At 38.6% G+C, this 19953-nt stretch overlaps 1 protein-coding gene across 1 annotated transcript in view; it reads left to right on the forward strand.

Annotated features, from left to right (window-relative positions):
* The window catches only part of LOC149305460 (phosphatidylinositol 3,4,5-trisphosphate-dependent Rac exchanger 2 protein-like), a 139561-nt gene that overhangs the window by 46743 nt on the left and 72865 nt on the right, over positions 1–19953 (forward strand). Inside the window, exons 8-16 of the mRNA XM_089477522.1 lie at positions 806–909; positions 3868–4017; positions 7149–7293; positions 7455–7555; positions 11757–11860; positions 16465–16514; positions 18027–18102; positions 18960–19032; positions 19455–19597. Of these exons, the coding sequence (XP_089333648.1) occupies positions 806–909; positions 3868–4017; positions 7149–7293; positions 7455–7555; positions 11757–11860; positions 16465–16514; positions 18027–18102; positions 18960–19032; positions 19455–19597 (946 nt within the window). The remainder of the gene's footprint in view (positions 1–805; positions 910–3867; positions 4018–7148; positions 7294–7454; positions 7556–11756; positions 11861–16464; positions 16515–18026; positions 18103–18959; positions 19033–19454; positions 19598–19953) is intronic.

Here is a 19953-nt window from a genome sequence, read left to right on the forward strand (position 1 = left end):
TTAGGGAAACAAGGGATATTGATAACAACATAACTTGCTGACAATAGTTTTTAGACAGTATAGAAGGCTGTAACTCTGATTTACATGTAACCAAGAAGGTGGGAAATCTCCATGAAACATGTTACTTAGCTTGTCACTGAAAGGAGACAGTTGGATGGGGACAGGTTTCCTGAACATTCAGGAAACCAACCATAGTTGAGTTATGGGGTATGGGCATTATATTAATTAAGCCGTGACCACATTGTCATAAGATCCATTGATTGCCACATGTTTCTATCCAAGAGTTTGCTGGAAGCCTTTACCAGAATTTAGTCTCTGCTAAACTCTAAAATTAGTGAATACATTGCAAAGCTCTGGTGGTGTACTTCATAGTTTTGAGAATCGGATCTGATTTTTTCAAAACTTTAGTTGGAAATAAAATAATAAGGCAAAAACAACTGAAACCTAATCCAGGTGTCCTTCACATGATTGTATGGAATGGGAACCTATTTCTGTAATTAGTATTACTTTACTGTTTCAGACGTTCTGTTCCTTAGAGATGTATATGTTCAGTTGGACCAATGCTTTCCCTTTAATGCCATGTTTTCATGGAAATGCAGTCACAATTACCGCAATGTAACAAAAAAAAATGAAAAGAAATTCTTAACACAATAGACCCTTGAGTTGATTGCATATACATTTCAAGAAAAATGTCTTATATGGTTTTGTAACCTGCAAGTAAGATCTTTTATGGTGTTCATGCTCATGGTTAGATAAAGATGTATGCAACATTTCCACTGAATGTACATTTTGTATGAATTTTAAGGCGTTTGAAGAATAGCAAAGGATCCACAGATGGACACCGCTATCTGTTCCGTGGTAGAATCAACACAGAGGTGATGGAAGTTGAAAATGTTGATGATGGAACAGGTTGGTATAACTACACTGAATGTCTGTTACTTAACCTTCTGAGTGCCTGAGTTTACCTACTGTATTCTAGGACAGCCGTGAGTCCTAAATGACAAATGTAGCCTGATGTATATTTGCCATTGCCAAGCCAAACTGGGTGCTGCACCATGATTGCCAAGAAGGATACATGTTTATAATTGTTCACAGGCTGCACTTCCATTAAGTCTTTCTCCCTCTTGATCTGTTTTGTTCGTAAAGGCCTTGATTGTCACCTGTAAAGTAAATGTGGCAGGTGCTGTAACTTCCTTACAGAATGCGGTTGCACAATAGGAGAGACGGAGTTGTGCATTTAGCTCCCTGGAAACATCCAAACATACATCTGCCTGGGAACTGTGGGATAGCATTGAAAGGGAATATTTAGTCATCTGCTTCCTGGTGGACTAAATAATACATTCTTGGGTCTGTTGATATTTCCCAGCCTATTCATACAATGCTTATCTTGCTTCTTCCTTGTGTAACTATTTCAGTGCCGGAGGACTGTGCAAATTATAGCTTTTCTGATGCTGAAAAAACTACATTTCCATTAGCTCTTATATGCCATATAATGCTATCTAATTTTATCCATTCCTACATATGTGTGTAGCATGTGGTTTGAAACAAAGGGGCAACACCAGCTCATCCTTACTCATTCAATTTCCATGTTTCATGCTGTTTCGGCCCAAGACTCTTCTCTTTTTATGCAATGCCATACCTCCCAAGGATCATGTAAAAGCCAAACAGTCCTGATTTTTGTGCATTGCCTGGCTAAGCTGCCCCACTCTCCTACCGAGCTGTTGCAGTAAAGACCCAAATTCCAGCTCTCACATGGCCGCATTATGATATATTAAAGCAGAAAGCTGTATTAGTACTTCATATTCCATCGTTCTGGTTCAATGCATCACGAAGCGGCTAGACTGGTAAGGTAGGTGAATAGTTCCACCCCGTGTACTGTGCTTTTCAAACAAAGTAAAGCCTGCAGTACGGCGGACACACTGGACGGGATGATAATTTATTCCCCCCTTCCTCTCACTCTCTGTGGTAAATCATAGAGATATAGGGGCAAACCAGAGATAATGGAGCGCATATACATGTGGGAAGGAAAAAACAAATCCAATGGTGTAATATTGTTAATAAAAAATAATATTAATAGTGTGTAAGTTACACTCACAAAGGGACTGGATAAAGCAGGCTCATCGGAATGTCAGGCTTCCAGAAATTGAGTGTAGTATTCTATAAAAACAAGCATAAACCAGGATGGTGCAGTATCTTCAATCAGCTGATCTTAAAAGATCAAAATGCACTTACAATTAAGATGTAGCACAACTCAGCGAGTATTGTGCAAAAGCAAGTAGAAATCAAACATCCGGTCTAAGGTAAAAGTATTTCCAATTTATTCCCTCTACGCGTTTCGCCGATGGGTCGTCGGCTTCATCAGGAGAAAAATAAATAAGTAAAAGTGCAGTCAAAAATCAGACAGCAGCATAAACCAAATAATTACTGAGTTGTGCTACATCTTAATTGTAAGTGCATTTTGATCTTTTAAGATCAGTTGATTGAAGATACTGCACCATCCTGGTTTATGCTTGTTTTTATAGAATACTACATTCAATTTCTGGAAGTCTGACATTCCGATGAGCCTGCTTTATCCAGTCCCTTTGTGAGTGTAACTTACACACTATTAATATTATTTTTTATTAACAATATTACACCATTGGATTTGTTTTTTCCTTCCCACATGTATATGCGCTCCATTATCTCTGGTTTGCTGTTGTACACACTTTGAGGAAGAGTGTTTGTTGGTAGCTGCTCTCATTGTGGGAAGTATTTATATTTATATTTTTGTGATTCACATTCACACGTGGTATTTTGGTTTTTGTTATTATAGATATAGGGGCAAACAAGGAATTCCCACATGCCATCTCTGCTTTACTCACTTAGTTACCCAAGTTTATCTTATTATAGCGATATTAGGGGCTATTTATATATGAACAAATTTGACAATTGGGCATTTCTGTTTATTGCGACTATGCTAACCAGGGTAGATATCCCTACTAAAGAATGTATCAGCCACATTAATAACTAGGCAAGTTAACTGCCCTTACCTGCATCGAACACACAAAAAGAGCATCCCACAAAGCAGACAGTCACTTGGGTGTTACCGACACACAAACATACACATACACATGCATGCTTAGGAAGCAATTAATCCCATCACACCCTGCCAGTAAGGCTGAGGCCGCTGGTATTTGTTGTCCAGCTACCATATATCTGCTGTGTTTATTGTGACAAATGTAACCACTGGTATTGTATCTTTTGTCCCAGAATCACATTAAACACACAGTCCTCTAGGGTGCAGAGACACTTCATACACGGGAGGTTTTCAAATCAGAGGCTTGGCGTGTTGTATCGTTTTCATGTTGAAATAATATTCAGCATCAAATAAAATAAAACCCTTGCTCTGCCGAGCACCCCTGAGAGAAACGGCCTAGGGAGTCTCCATCTGTATCCGATGAAAAGTGGTAACGTAATGAAGCCCTGCAGTACTTATGATCACCTGTTTGTTTTACAAAAGAAATATTACAATGATATAACTTTACAGTGAATGTGTATCTCACCCTATGCTCTGAGGGGCCCATTAGGCCAATGGGGGCCATAAGCAGCTCTATAATCTTCATGAATCTACGTGAATATTTAATAGAGTCAGTATAATCCATGTTCTGAGGATTATGAGAGCTGCAGACCACACTCGCTAGAGGTTTGATTGAGAGCTTTGAAATCATACACATGGTATAATGCAATCTATATCTTGTTTCCATGATGTATTGCTTTCTACTAAAGTCTTCATTTCTCTTCTGAGATATTACCTCTCTTCCCATGTTTCCTTCTGGGCAGATTATTGTCACATCATGTATTATTCTCTGATTTCTGTCACCCATTTAGCTGATTTCCACAGCAGTGGAAACATTGTGAACAATGGATGGAAGATACATAACACAGCAAAAAACAAGTGGTTTGTCTGCATGGCCAAGACACCTGAGGAGAAGCAGCAGTGGCTGGAAGCTATCTTAACAGAACGAGAGAGGAGGAAAAGTAAGTTTATTACTGACTGTTACCTTGATTGTCTTGTAAAATAGGCTGAAAAATAATAGTATGGAAAATGGAGCTTGTGTGCCAGAGATGAAGATTTTTGTAATACCGTGTTCAAAGAAAAATCTATACCGCTGTTGGGCTATTGATTCCACGGCTGTAGGAGATTTTTGTTTAATATTCTACTTTAACTCTTGCAGTTCTAAGGTGGCTCCGCCAATGTCTTAATTAAGAATTGTGGCCTCTCTGGCACCTAATGGTTGCAGACTGATGAGGTTTTCTTAATAGAAATTAAAGAGACAGTCTATGACTATAATTAGGCATAACATAAAGAAAATTATGTATGTTTTGATAGTAGAATTACAAGTGTCTCCTACCATAGCGACATCACAAAGCACACTCATATGCAAATTATCTCCTGCAGCGCGTAATAGCTGATTTGCATATTTAGATCCATGATTAGAATCACATAGGAAACCCTTTGTCCTAAACAATGTGACATAATCCCCTAACATGTGATTCCCTAGGCTAATTTGTTGATTAGAGAAACCCTAAAATCATGACAGAATAATAATGGCGTTCGTGGATGGGCTTCGATAGGAAAAGGTAGTATATGTAACCATTTAATTTGTTATTCCAGTCCCATTTGTGGATGAACACATGCAATTTAGTTGTTTAGACGCATATTATATATAATATACTCTTACAATAAGAGATGCTGTTGCTGTATAATAGTTTACAAAGTAAAAGTGTAGTGAAAGCAATTATAATGATCTCCATAAGTAGGATATTCAAGTATTTCTGGGACAAGCGTATTGATTTTTGGAAAGTTATTCTGAATGATTGAAAGATAGCGTTATGGTATGGGCCACTGATATGGACCAAAATCTCATTGAGTATGGATCACTTGTAAAACATTCCTGCATAGGCAAATCATGACCTTATTGTTTTGTGAAGAAGTTCACTAAATTGATGATATTATTTACAATGCCGCCCAATGTAATTAAAGCAAACCGAGCGACTTGTACCAGGCTTTGCCTCCCTGATCTGCTTGCTTTGTATACTTTTTTAATACTGGTAACATATTTGGTAAGAGGACATAAATCTGAATGTTCTTCATAGGTTGAGTCAGCCTTTTGCAAGGGTAGGTTAGGAGAAGGAATAGAACTTCAGGCCAGGTGACTGACAATGTTGACTCTGCCACGCTGCCAACGTTTAAATGAAATATCTCCAAAACAATTACACTGAAAAGCGCCAACTAAAGATGGTTTTATTCTAAAAGCTGTGCCAGTTTGCCTTTAAGAATTAGGTTGGAAACCATTGTTAGGTGGTTTCTGGGATAGGTCCCACCTGGCCAGATCAATGTGATGTACGATGTTTGTGCAGGGTTCCTGTAATTTCAATGTAAGGGCTCTTTTCGAAGAATTCATTTCATTCAGCACAGGATGCAAAGTGACTCATAGCTAAACAAACCACTTGTATAAATACCATAGCAGCTGTAAACATTCTGCCCAAATTAGATTTTCTTTATATACCATATATTATTCCATCTAGCACACAGCGCACTGGTAAACCTCAGACATGCAAAGTCGTCTTTATGATAAACATTGAGATACAAATAGAACCTCGCTCAATAAAGCAATAAAAAGGGGATTTTTTAAAGCAGACAAAACAGACAGGCCACACTCGGTGTCATTAGCCAGTCTTTCCTGTGACATTCAAGACAACTCAGCTCACACTCCTCCAGACGTTTAACCTAGTCTGTCTTTTGGTTACAATTTAATCGTTGGCTCAGCCAGTGTGGGGATTTTGGTTTATTTACTCTTTTGCAGAATAGACATTGTGGAAATACAGAAAATGATTGTTCACTAAAGTATCAGTGAATGTATTACTTGTATTGAGTAGACATATGCCCACCTAACATATTATTATCATTATTATTTTTTGATTTATATAGCTCATAATCTGCACCGCTGTACAATGGCACTCACACCAATGCAGATCTATATGCAATAATGTACTATGCCTAAAAAATATATAGCAAACATAAATTCAATTTCTAGTTCGCACAACAATTATAGAAGCTTGAAACTCCTTTCATTGATTGGTGTAAAAAAAAAAAAATAAAAATAAATACCATTAACACATCTACTGTTTTACCCTCACCCTAGTATGTTCATATTGGAAAATTCAAGTAAAAAGTGATTTCTTCCATGGTAAGAGTGTGACATTTTTAAATGATTAGGACAAATCCGTATGGATTGATGGATAGATTTTCCATGAAATACCCTACCTTTTATCGAAACCAGTATGGCAGATGTGTTCTGGCTTATGCTTGAATTATATGAAGAATATTATGAGCACAGTTAGACTACGAAGCAGAAAATGTTCTTGGGCAACTTAAAACATACAAGGAGGTAGGACAGTAATTTGTCTCAAAATTTATATTAAAATAAAACAAAGACCCACATTATTGAAGGGACACATTTCTTCTCCTGTATGGTCAAGACACACTTTTGTGAGTCTACAATGAAGAGGCATGTGGTTATCACCTTTGGGTAATTAATTAGGTACATGGGCAGTCATGTACCTGGCCAGCATGTCCTATGCCTTGGACATCCTCCCCAGTGACCAGTAAGGTTGCTGTGTGGTGTCTAGTGGTAGTCATCTGCTATTGCAGGCACACTCCCATGACTTCTTTGTCATGGTTGTGTTGACACGGCAGAAAGACTGGACACTATCACTACCTTTCTGGGTACACTTAGTAGGTACTAAGGTACCATGTTGCCTGGACACTCTTTGTGTCTTGCCATATTCGGTTTGCTGACTCTGAGTGGTTCCTTACTTAACTTCTGGATTCTTCTTGATTGCCATTTGATGGTTGCTGATTCTGTACGTCTGCCATCTTGACCTCAACTTGCATCTGACCACTCTCTGTTGTCTGTGTACTTCAGCCTTCCTTAAATCTGGTTAATTGTGACATGGTCTTTTTGACGGCGATCTCTATACACTGAAACAGTTTACAAGCTATACTGTGACAGATGCAGAAAAATATTTTGGATATTACTCCAATAAAAGCAAATATTCTACGTCATATTGTAAATAGTGAAATAGTAACACTGTCAATATTGCAGGTCTCACTCTAGGTATGGAGCAAGATACCTGGATGATGATATCAGAACAAGGAGAAAGGCTGTACAAAATGATGTGCAAACAAGGAAACCTCATTAAAGACAGAAAAAAGAAACTCACTACATTTCCCAAATGTTTCTTTGGAAGGTAATCTACATTATTTTATAGTGTGTTTTATGTACAAATGTTATTTTTTAAGTTCTTGTGTTGTTTCTCTCTGTGTCCCCTTAATGCCAGATTTTCCTGTTCCCCTTTTCTCATCTATTTATTGTAATTGATAAGTCATATATATCTCTGTCTTTCTGTAGTGAATTTGTGGATTGGTTGCTAGAGATTGGAGAAATCCAGAAGCCAGAAGAAGGGGTTAACCTTGGCCAAGGTTTACTGGAGAATGGCATTATTCATCATGGTAAGACAAGACGTTATTGCTTATAACACATTTGCTGTACAATTGTTGAGATCCTGTCAGCTTGTACGAATACTTTGATGTTATAATGTTGATAAGTTAATAATGGTGACACCACTTAGTTAATCTTTGTGGCCCTAAAGTCGTATGGCCCTTCCTATATACATATGCCTCTGAGATGATGCATTTTCGGTTTAGATTATGTTTTACATTTTCAGTGCAAAACATCAGGTCGATGACTTTTTCATCTGTCCTTAACAGATGGTCTCCTTCAAAATAATGACTGGAATAATGGTTGCTCTGTGGGTATTGTATGCTGATGATATCTGGTGATCTCAACTTTTATATATCACATTGTGCTAATATTTCACTGACTTTATGACCAGATGAAGCTTCCCCAATGCTTACCAATCTTGGAGATTAATACCATTTCCCCTCATTGTTGTTTAATATCAGTCATGGTGGTAGATGCTTGATACCCAACAGAATCAAGTGCCCACTAAATGTTCCACACTCCATGACACTTTACCAAACAGGGAAAAAATAAATAAATATATATATATATAAAACAATTTTATCAGATATACAGTATATATTCAGTTACATGGAAAACCAAGAAATCTCTAGCTGTAACATAATTGCAAAAGGGTTTTCCCAATGATAAATTAACCTTTTAAATTACCCTTTAAAACTGTTAACGAACACACAGTGCTATTGGAACACAGGAGTGATGGGAGTGATAAAGAGCCTTTGTACACCTATGAAGATATTCCATTGAAAATTAGCCATTTCCAGCTACAATAGTCATTTACAACAATAACAGTCATTTACAACAATGTCTGCGCTGTATTCTGATCCATTTCATGTTATTTTATCGGACACAATTTTATTTTCAAAAAAAAACATGAAAAGTTTGGAGAAAAAAGTAAAAGAAAATTAACATTACGGCTCCCTATGCCAGGGAATGGTCCAAATGCTCCTAGTGAAATGCCCTGGGTTGTTCTTTCCAAAAACATATACTTTTATGGGGATATTTTGAGCTGGGGCTGCTAAACAGTCCCAAATGAGACATAGGCATTACAAAATAAAATTAAAAAATGTCAAGTTTGGGAATGGGAATGTTCCATTTTGTGCCCTGTGACTTCCAAAAACACACTTATATTAACTTATTTTGTGGTATTTTGGTCAACTGAGCTGGTTTGGGGACCATTTTCATAGTTAAATATTAGAGCAAAAAATATTTTTCATACTAAATGTTAGACTATACATCTAAAAATTGTATATTTTTATCATAAAAGATAAAAAGGAAAATCATGGTAAAGGAAACAGTATAAAAATTTTGGAAAAGGTCTCAAGTTTTTAGGCACAAAACACCCTCAGTAAAGTAGGGGTTAATATTGGATACACGTAGTAACATATTGTTATTATTATTGCTACTAATGATTACTAATATCTAATACTATAATAATGGGCATAATCATCAGTTTTATACACACTGTTGAACTGGTACTAAAAGCAGCTCTAATCAGTCTCACAAATCCTTTAATTGATGCCATTTATTTGTATCTGCAATTCTGCATGACTAATGCATTAAATGTCATTAATACATAGAGGCTTTCATTTCTCTAGGTTTTTAAATTCCTTTTGTTTAAGGGACGGAAGACAGTCTATCATCTATGTAAAAACTAGTTTGTCTTTTATATATAAAAGTAGGTGGTTTTATTTGCCCCCCATTACCACCGTGGAACATTAATTCAATAAGATGTGACTATTATTTACATTCTTGGGAAATTATTATCTTAGGTTAATGTGATTTAGGCAAGAATTATACCCCCTTAAGGTACAGTTGTCCAAAACTGCAATTACAGGGGCAGTGAGCCACGCATTTTTCAATGACCAGTGAAGCAGATCAGGTTTTGCTTCACTGTCTCTTCTTGCTAAAATGTCTTCCATGGGAATCTTCTGTATTCCACCTAAATAAATGTACGTATGCACACGTATTGGCATACAATTACATCTCAACACCTTTACTGTCCAAAAAGGAACAGCTAACAGCAATCACACTCCTATCATACGCAGACAGCCAGTACATGCTGGTACAGGGTGGCTGTAAGTGATGTGCAGACCCCATACTGCTGGCAGCATCCATAGACAAGGGGAGCAGCTAGCTAGGTTTCAGCATGTACTGGCTGACTTGGCATGATAGGAGTGTGATTGCTAACAGCAATCACAGTCCCATCATGCCTAGGTTCCAGCACTTACACATCCATGCTATCACACACTCATTCATTCATATACTCATTCATTCACAGATTCATTCCCTCAATCATGCATACTGATTCAAAGACCCTCCCCACCCCCTTACCTGCACTGCAGCTCCTCGATGCCGCTCACAGACTTCAGCAGGGGGCACGGTCTCCCTCTGCGTTCTCTGGTACTGCACAGAGGAACGGGAATTTGATGTCACGTGAACTCTGCTGGGTTCCGCTTCCTCTGTGCAGTACAGAAGACCCTCCCACAGGTAAATAGCAGGGCTCGAGGTTGCGGACCGCGTAAGATCGGTTGCCCTGGCTGCCGATCTTACGAGGGCCGCACCTTGAGGTCTCGCGGGCCGCATTTGCGGTGTTTTTATTGGGGGGTTCCTACGGCCCTGGGGGGGATTTCTTCATTATCTGTCCCCCCCGCATGAGTTACTGGCGGGATCTGTCCCCCCCGGTTCCTACGCCCATGCCTATTGGTCGCCAGCAGGGGGCTCGTCTGCCATCAACCAATGGCAGACGAGCCCCCTGCTGACGACCAATAGAGTTGCTCATAAGTACATTTAAACTCCTGGCGCCAGAGCTGCGTTAACCCCGTATTAACCCCCTAACCGGAAAAACGAAGAAAAACCGAACACGAAGAATGTCCACGAATATTCGCCCGAAGAGAAGAGAGGAACGGGCGAATATTCGCGGAATACGAAGATTTTTTTTCCCCCTGAAGACGAACACGAAGAGCCCCCTGGTGCCCAAGTCTACTGAATACTTTCTGTGGTCACTATGGGGGGTTTGCTCTGCAGTCCAAGAGATGAAGGGTATTGTACGGGGAGGGCCAATGTATCTCGATCTACTCTTTTTGTATATTCATGTTATTGGGCCGTCAAGACTCAAAGCTGCCAGCCCGACTAGCTCCATATGACACCTTACTAACATTATGCTTGTATTTTGTATTTCACCATGTTACATAACACTGATTTGGAATTGTTTTATTGATTCATTACTAAAACAAAATAATTAACTGAACTCGTAAAGGAAACCGTAATTTCTCAAGAGTGGATGTGTATGCTAAACATTTTTTATTAACAAGTGTGTGCAGCTGTCATGCCAGGAAAACAGAATACTTCAAGTAAATGAAAATGAACCATCTGTCTGCTTCATTCTTTTCTTAAAATGCATCTTAATAGAATACTATCTGTGCTCAACTGGTGTTAAGAAAAATGGTGAATTATTTTAGAACAAGTTTATTTAACATTTATACAAGAGTCGTACGTAATAATGTTAAGTATTTAGGAAATTGGGGAAGGTGTCTACCTAAAACCGTGCCTTTAACTACCATAGTTTTTAGTTCCAGTAAGACAAGGAGCCTGATACAAGAATCAAAGCATTTCATACTTTTGAAAGGTATAATGCTAGAATGGTATTTAATTAGTCAAATTTAAAAATGTGTATGTCTATACTGAATTAGTTCAAAGAAAAACTGACTGTAAAGTTTATGCATTGTACAGAGCACATTTATTATCTATCTATCTATCTATCTATCTATCTATCTATCTATCTATCTATTTCGATAGATAGATAGATAGATAGATAGATAGATATCAATTATAGGAAAAGGTTTTCAAAGTCTGGCCCTGGGATTGTTTCAGTAGAGAACATGAGAATGAGTTTATGGCTAAAAGAAGAAAACTAAGAAGAAGACTAAGGTCCAGCTTTGAGAACATGTGCTTCATTCATAGACTGCTGATAAGTATCTTAAACATGACAGCAAACAGCTGCTTTGGGTAATTCCAACATTGTACGTAGTAACCGCTTTCCATAAGACAATGCCTTTAGGGCTTCTTACCAATAGGTCAGTAAGTCTTGTTAAATTATCTCCAAACCCTTGAGTTGTTTTAGATTTCCATTGCCCTATGGAAAAATACGCTAATATCACTTTGTTATTTTAGTTACAGATAAGCATCAGTTTAAGTCGGAGCAGATGTTGTACAGGTTCCGATATGACGATGGAACGTACTACCCAAGAAATGAAATGCAAGATGTAATTTCCAAGGTAACCACTTCAATTTTACATTGTGTAGTTGGTCCTATGTATTTGCCTCTGTAATAACATTGAAATTATGACCTTATATGTCTTTTTCAATAGTTGAAGTGACTATATGTTTTGTAATAATATTGAGTTAAAAGATTCTTATTATGGTTGGTTACTATTTTACTACAAATACATTTTTAACATTAATATTAATATTTTGCTTCAGAATATTTGTTTTTGACCCATGTGTGAATTATGTCTACTGTGCGGGTTGCTCATTTGGAAGCACAAATCCTGAGTCTAGAGGAGCAACTGGCAACACTGAGATCTATTGACAACTTGGAGAGGAGTCTGCTGCTCACTGAGCAAGCTCTCTCGCAGGTAGAGGTGGGGGAGGATAGTGGGATGGAGGTACAAGACAGTCAGGCAGCTAGCTGGGTTACAGTTAGAAGGCGGGGTAGGGGGAAAAGCGCCAGGGAGGCTAGTCCTAATCTAGCACACCCCAACAAGTTTGCCCGGTTGGCAGATGAGGGGGATGTTAGTTCAGAGTTAGCAGTACTGCAGCAAGTCACTGCCTCTGACCACCAGAGGGGTGTCTGCTCCAGTAAGGAGGGAAGGAGGAGCGCAGGGCAGGCCAGACAGGTGCTGGTAGTGGGGGACTCAATTATTAGGGGGACAGACAGGGCGATCTGTCACAAAGACCGGGATCGCCGAACAGTGTGTTGTCTGCCTGGCGCTCGAGTTCGGCACATCGCGGATCGGGTTGACAGATTACTGGGAGGGGCTGGAGAAGACCCAGCAGTCATGGTGCACATTGGCACCAATGACAAAGTGAGAGGGAGGCGGAGTGTCCTTAAAAATGATTTCAGGGACTTAGGTAGCAAGCTTAAGGCAAGGACCTCCAAGGTAGTATTTTCTGAAAGATTACCTGTACCACGTGCCACACCAGAGAGGCAGCGGGAGATTAGGGAGCTAAACAAGTGGCTCAGAAGCTGGTGTAGGAAGGAGGGGTTTGGGTTCATGGAGAACTGGGCCGACTTCTCTGTCGGATACAGGCTCTACGGTAGGGACGGGCTGCACCTCAATGGGGAGGGTGCAGCTGTGCTTGGGGAGAAGATGGTCAGAAGGGTGGAGGAGTGTTTAAACTAGGGAAAGGGGGGGAGGGAAACTACAATATAGAAGGGGAAGATAGTGTAGATAGAGAGCTGGGGCTTATAAATGTACCTGGGGGTGGAGCAGAGGGAGGGGTTATAATAGTTAATAGGGATAGGCTTCATAGGGAAAAAAACCATACACCTCTAAATTGTATGCTTACTAATGCCAGAAGTCTGACCAATAAAACTGACGAACTGGAGTTAATAATGTCTGAAGAAAATTATGACATAGTGGGTATAACAGAGACATGGTTGGATGATAGCTATGACTGGGCGGTTAACATACAGGGGTATAGTCTATTCAGGAAGGATCGGAAAAAACGAAAAGGGGGAGGAGTTTGCCTTTATGTAAAGTCCAGCCTAAAGGCCACACTGCGGGAGAATATATGTGAGGGAAATGATAATGTGGAGTCATTATGGGTAGAAATATATGGAAAGAAAAATAATAAAATACTGATCGGGGTTTGCTATAAGCCACCAAATATAATGGAAGCAGCAGAAGATCAATTATTAAAGCAAATAAACAAGGCAGCTAATCACAATGAGGTGGTTATTATGGGGGACTTTAACTATCCCGACATAAACTGGGAAACAGAGACCTGTGAATCTCATAAAGGAAACCGGTTTCTGACTATAAGTAAGGATAATTATCTGTCCCAAATGGTACAGGACCCGACCAGAGGGGGCGCCCTACTGGACTTAATATTAACCAACAGACCTGACAGAGTAACTAATGTGCAGGTCAGGGGACATCTAGGAAATAGTGATCACAATATGATACATTATAACTTGTCCTTCAATAAGGGAACTCTTAGAGGAGCCACAAGAACTATGCACTTTAGGAGGGCAAAGTTTGATCAACTAAGAGAAGCCCTTAACACTGTAAATTGGGAAAATGTCCTCAAAAACAAGAGTACAGACGCTCAATGGGAGATTTTTAAGAATATCTTAAATTCTCACTGTGAAAGGTACATACCGTATGGGAATAAAAGAGTCAGGAACAAGAGAAAACCAATGTGGATAAATAAAAATGTAAAGGGGGCAATAAATGGCAAAAAAAGGCATTTAAGCTACTAAAACAGGAAGGCAGTGAGGAAGCACTAAAAAGCTATCGGGAAAAAAATAAAATATGTAAAAATCAGATAAAAGCAGCAAAATTGGAGACAGAAAGACTCATTGCCAAAGAGAGTAAAACAAACCCCAAAATGTTCTTTAACTATATAAATAGTAAAAAGGTTAACAATGAAAGCGTTGGCCCCTTAAAAAGTAATGAGGGAGAAGTTATAGACGGGGATCAGGAAAAAGCTAATCTATTAAATATATTCTTCTCTGCTGTATTCACAGAGGAAAATGAAATGCCAGGTAATATACAGCAGGATGAGATAAATGCCCCAGTACATGTCGCCTGTCTAACGCAGGAAGAAGTGCAGTGCCGCCTAAAAAAAATCAAAATAGACAAATCACCAGGTCCAGATGGCATTCACCCCCGCGTTCTAAGGGAGTTAAGTAATGTAATAGACAGACCCCTATTTCTAATATTCAAGGACTCTATAGTGACAGGGTCTGTTCCCCAGGACTGGCGCATAGCAAATGTTGTGCCAATATTCAAAAAGGGGACAAAAAGTGACCCGGGGAATTATAGGCCTGTTAGTTTAACTTCTGTTGTGTGTAAACTGTTTGAGGGTTTCCTAAGAGATGCTATTTTGGAGTATCTCAATGAAAATAAGTGTATGACTCCATATCAGCATGGGTTTACAAGGGATCGGTCCTGTCAAACTAACCTGATCAGCTTTTATGAGGAGGTGAGCTCAAGACTGGATCGGGGTGAATCGCTGGATGTCGTATATCTTGATTTTTCCAAAGCATTTGATACGGTGCCACATAAAAGGCTCGTACATAAAATGAGAATGCTTGGGCTGGGGGAGAATGTGTGTATGTGGGTAAGTAACTGGCTCAGTGATAGGAAACAGAGGGTGGTTATTAATGGTACATACTCTGAGTGGGTGACTGTTGCTAGTGGGGTACCACAGGGGTCAGTTTTGGGTCCTATTCTTTTTAATATATTTATTAATGACCTTGTAGAGGGATTGCATAGTAAAGTATCAATCTTTGCAGACGATACTAAGCTCTGTAACGTGGTTAACACAATAGAGGACAGCGCACGATTACAAATGGATCTGCATAGGTTGGAGGCTTGGGCTGGGATGTGGCAGATGAGGTTCAACACAGATAAATGTAAGGTTATGCACATGGGGAAGAAAAATCCAGGCTGGGAATATGTATTAAATGGGAAAACACTGGGGACGACTGACATGGAAAAGGACTTAGGAGTTTTAGTTAACAGTAAATTTACCTGTAGCGACCAGTGTCAGGCAGCTGCTGCTAAGGCAAATAAAATCATGGGGTGCATCAAAAGGGGCATAGATGCCCACGACAAGGAAATAATTCTACCCCTGTACAAGTCACTAGTCAGACCACACATGGAATACTGTGTACAGTACTGGGCACCAGTGTACAAGAAAGATATAGTGGAGCTGGAGAGGGTTCAAAGACGGGCAACCAGAGTAATAAGGGGAATGGGAGGACTACAGTACCCAGAAAGATTATCAGAATTGGGGTTATTTAGTTTGGAAAAAAGACGGCTTAGGGGGGACTTAATAACTATGTATAAATATATAAGGGGACAGTACAGAGATCACTCCCAGGACCTATTTATACCCAGGACTGTATCTATAACAAGGGGACATCCTCTACGGCTGGAGGAAAGAAGGTTTCTACACCAGCACAGACGGGGGTTCTTTACAGTAAGAGCGGTGAGATTATGGAACTCTCTGCCAGAGGAAGTGGTGATGGTAAACTCAATAAAAGAGTTCAAAAGGAGCCTGGACGTGTTTCTTGAAAGCAATAATATTACAAGTTATGGATATTAGATTAATAGGGACAGAACGTTGATCCAGGGATTTATTCTGATTGCCATATTTGGAGTCGGGAAGGAATTTTCCCCCTGGTATGGGGCAATTGGCATCTGCTTCATAAGGGTTTTTTGCCTTCCTCTGGATCAACACAGTAGGGACACAATATGTATATAGGTTGAACTTGATGGACTTTGGTCTTTTTTCAACCTTATGAACTATGAAACGTTGAAACTATTTTCCATCTGCATCTGTACAGATATTTTTTTTTATCTCAGACATCTGGCAGATTATATATGTATGTATATATATATATATATATATATATATATATATATATATACACAAAAACAAAATAACACTTGTAAATTGATATAAACCTAGAATTTGACATTTTATTACAACCACTCAGCACGTCTAGACTGCTAATTTTATCTGCTGCAAAGACTCACAGCTTACTAACTCTTACTTACTAAAAGCTTGTATACTTACACATCCGCTTGTGTATTGTAGTTCCAGTGCAATAGTGTAACAGAGAAATGTTTTCCCATTTCTACAGGGTGTGAGACTGTACTGCCGTCTTCATAGTCTCTTTACTCCAGTCATTAGGTAAGATTTTGAGCCATAGCTCTGTGCTAAACAGATGATCTTGATATGTGACATTTTATATTATCTTGGCCAATCTAGTTTTGCTCCAAAAAGCATTATGTCTGCATGCTTGCCTGCTCCCAACAGCAAAGCCTTTAATCATTTATTAACCAAAATCGGGCACCAAAAATTATGAACAATGAATACATTAATCAGAGGAGACTGAAAAACAGCCATAGAATTAAAGCAAAACAGAGTGGTTATTCTGCATCAGTGCATCAATTTCCAAAAACAGTGTTCTTAAACAGATAGAACATGTGTGGATGGAACAATGGATTGACATAAACATTCAAAATGTACATTTATAATAATTATTAATTATGTAAAGACATACTGTTTAATTAAGTAATGCAGTGTTCTGATCCTTTGTATTAATTTTACTTAACCCCTTAAGGAGAATGGGCGGTCCCTAAACCCATTGAAAACAATGCATTTTGAGCCCGTACATGTACGGGCTTTGTCATTAATGGGTTAAAACTTTCTGGAAATGCAACCAAATTGAGACATACATATATAATGCACATATAAGCATCAACACACATATATATATATATATATATAATTGTTTGATATACATCTAAGTCTTATATGAATAAGGTTATATTTTTAACATGCAAAACTAGACCATTGTACAAAGTATTTTAAAAAGTTCTCTTTGATTAACAGCAAGCAAATCCAGACACTCAATAATAAACAGTCCACAGCAGTAAATGTTGACTACATTATAGTTTTCTGCCTTGGGGCAGGCTGGTGCCTGAGCTGTGGGCAGCTTTTAGGATCCCCTTGAGATGGTTTGCAGTAAATGTTTGTAAGTTAGTTAATTTGTTTGGACCACCAAAAGTGTTAAGAATGTGAGTGTGCCGGCAGTGTCAGAGTGTGCTGTTGACCCGAAGCACATCTCGGACACCAACAGAGAGAGCGCTCTGTCTCGCAATGCACATAGGCTGATCAGAAGAAGAGTTCATTGTGGTCTGCTTAAAGCAACCTTCTGTTGCCACAAATGATGTCCCATCGGTGTTATGTCTCAAGTCAAGCGGGTAAGCTGTAACTGGAAAGTGATGAGTCTGTAAACCATGACCCGTAATTCCTCTGGGTTTTCTTGAATCCAAACAAGCAGATATTTTGCAATTCCTGGGGGTAAAATGTACATGAGCTGTGATTTTTTTGTATCATTGAGCAAAATTAAATATAGCTTTTGGGGGTTATATAAATAGCAATTTTTTATTGTAAAATCAAATGTGTTCCACAAACTAATGACTAAGCATTAGTTTTAGCCACTGAATTTGAAACTAAATTGCACAAATGTCACATGTGGCATGAATTCAGTCAGCAGAACCTCATGTTTTGCTTACTTTCATGTTTGTCTATGTTTGCACTAATTATTACTGATTTTATCCTGAAAGCATTATTATTTTGTCCTGAAAGCATTTTGTTAAATTATTTCAAACCTAACTTGCATCTTTCATTTTTCAGAGACAAAGATTACCATCTCAGAACATATAAATCTGTGGTTATGGCAAACAAACTCATAGACTGGCTTATTGCCCAGGTAAGGGAGTATTCAAGTTAATATACCATTTGCATTAAAATGCACAATTCCATTGATTTTTATGGCGATAAGCATACCTGGAACCTTTCCGAGTTTCTTCTTTCTCTGGATAGGCGAGTGGTGCTTGGTCATGCCCACTCCCTGATCATGATTCACTTTTTTCCAAAATTGTATCATATCAGCAAAAAGGAGACAACCACTAAAGCCACCATCCCCACACAAGACTAACCATGTCCATGTGCCACTGGCCTCTCTCCTTCTCAAAGCCACCCTGGGAATTTCCTAGGTATGGTGGCAAGATGTCGCTTCTTATAAGCTCTGTGGTACCATGTGTGACTTGTATCAATGTGTGTTGCTGCATTGGGCCTGTGTCTTGGCCTACCAGTCCACATGCCTAACAAGAAACCATAAGAACACGTATTTTGGAGTTTAGATGCATTTGTAAGTATCTAGAAGCTTTTTTGATGTGCCTTCTCAGAGACCAGTGCCTTCCCAAACAGCAGGGTTCTTATTTGTTGCCACATTTCCTCATAAATAAATATGTTTTTTTTGTATTTCTTGCATATAAAATATTAATTATATTCAGCTACTTCTCCATGTTATGGAGATACAACATATGTTTAGGCTGGACCACTATTTTGGAAATGTATAAGCCCCACGGGACTTGTATCACTGGATGCTATAGCACTATGCCCTCATCTTGCCAATGTCTACTAATCCACCAAAGAAACCATACTTTTTTACAGAAAGATAAAACACAAAGTCTGTATTGTGTCTTCTTGTTATAAACAATATTTCTACTGCTAGAGCATGCTTCTTGGATATGTCCAATAATGTTATATCATTGTCAATAACAGGGTGACTGCCGGACTCGGGAGGAGGCAATAATATTGGGCGTAGCATTATGTGACAATGGATTCATGCATCATGGTAAGAGCCAACTCTATATTAATAATATATTTTATAAAACCAACCTGTAACCTCTATAGGCTACAGAACATGGCATGCTCTCTATAGTATAACATTTCCCAGCATGCACCTGTCCTCTCTATCCTAATGGGTTGTTCCTATTTTTTTCTATCTTGTTCCCTCAGGGCCATTCATAAGGAAAGGAAGGTTACTTAATAAATATACCTCAGATGCCGCAATAAGTTAGTTCAGGTTGGGTGTAGTTTACACCGAAAAATAATAAAAAAATGTAGCAAAAAGAAGCTAATATTTTTGTGGACCTAGAAGCTTCTGTTAGACGTACCCCAAACACCCTAGTACCACCCTTGATTTCTATTTCCATTATGGCACTTTTTAATGTTTTACCTATACCTTTCTTTGTTTGTCTCCTTTTTTTGATGCAGTTTTGGAAAAAAGTGAATTCAAAGACGAACCCCTCCTTTTTCGATTCTTTTCCGACGAAGAAATGGAAGGATCAAATATGAAGCACAGACTCATGAAGCATGATTTGAAAATTGTTGAGAATGTAATAGCAAAGTCTTTAGTGGTAAGTATTTTTATTAGTTTATTTGTAAAAATATATATATAAATATATATTCATAGAGACTTGATACAATTAATTGGCAAGACTGCAAGATTAGACACACAGGATCAATAAGAAGGAACGGCATAGATCCCAAGGATTTAGAGAAAGATTATAGTCAAATGTTTACAAAAATAAAACAATTGATTATGGTTTAAAAGAATTAAAGCTTAAAATGAAGCTCAAGAAGAAAGCAGTAACCAAAACCCAGCATGCAAATGGTATGTGGTATATACTTAGGTTATGCTTATTCTGTGTGGTTTCTGTAACCAGACCAATTTTGCACAGCTTTATTTTCTGAGTGAAAACTAAAGATGATA

Source organism: Sceloporus occidentalis, unplaced genomic scaffold (genome assembly GCF_023333645.1).
Source record: "Sceloporus occidentalis isolate IW3139 unplaced genomic scaffold, rSceOcc1.0.p SCAF_11, whole genome shotgun sequence".
NCBI classification, from domain to species: domain Eukaryota; kingdom Metazoa; phylum Chordata; class Lepidosauria; order Squamata; family Phrynosomatidae; genus Sceloporus; species Sceloporus occidentalis.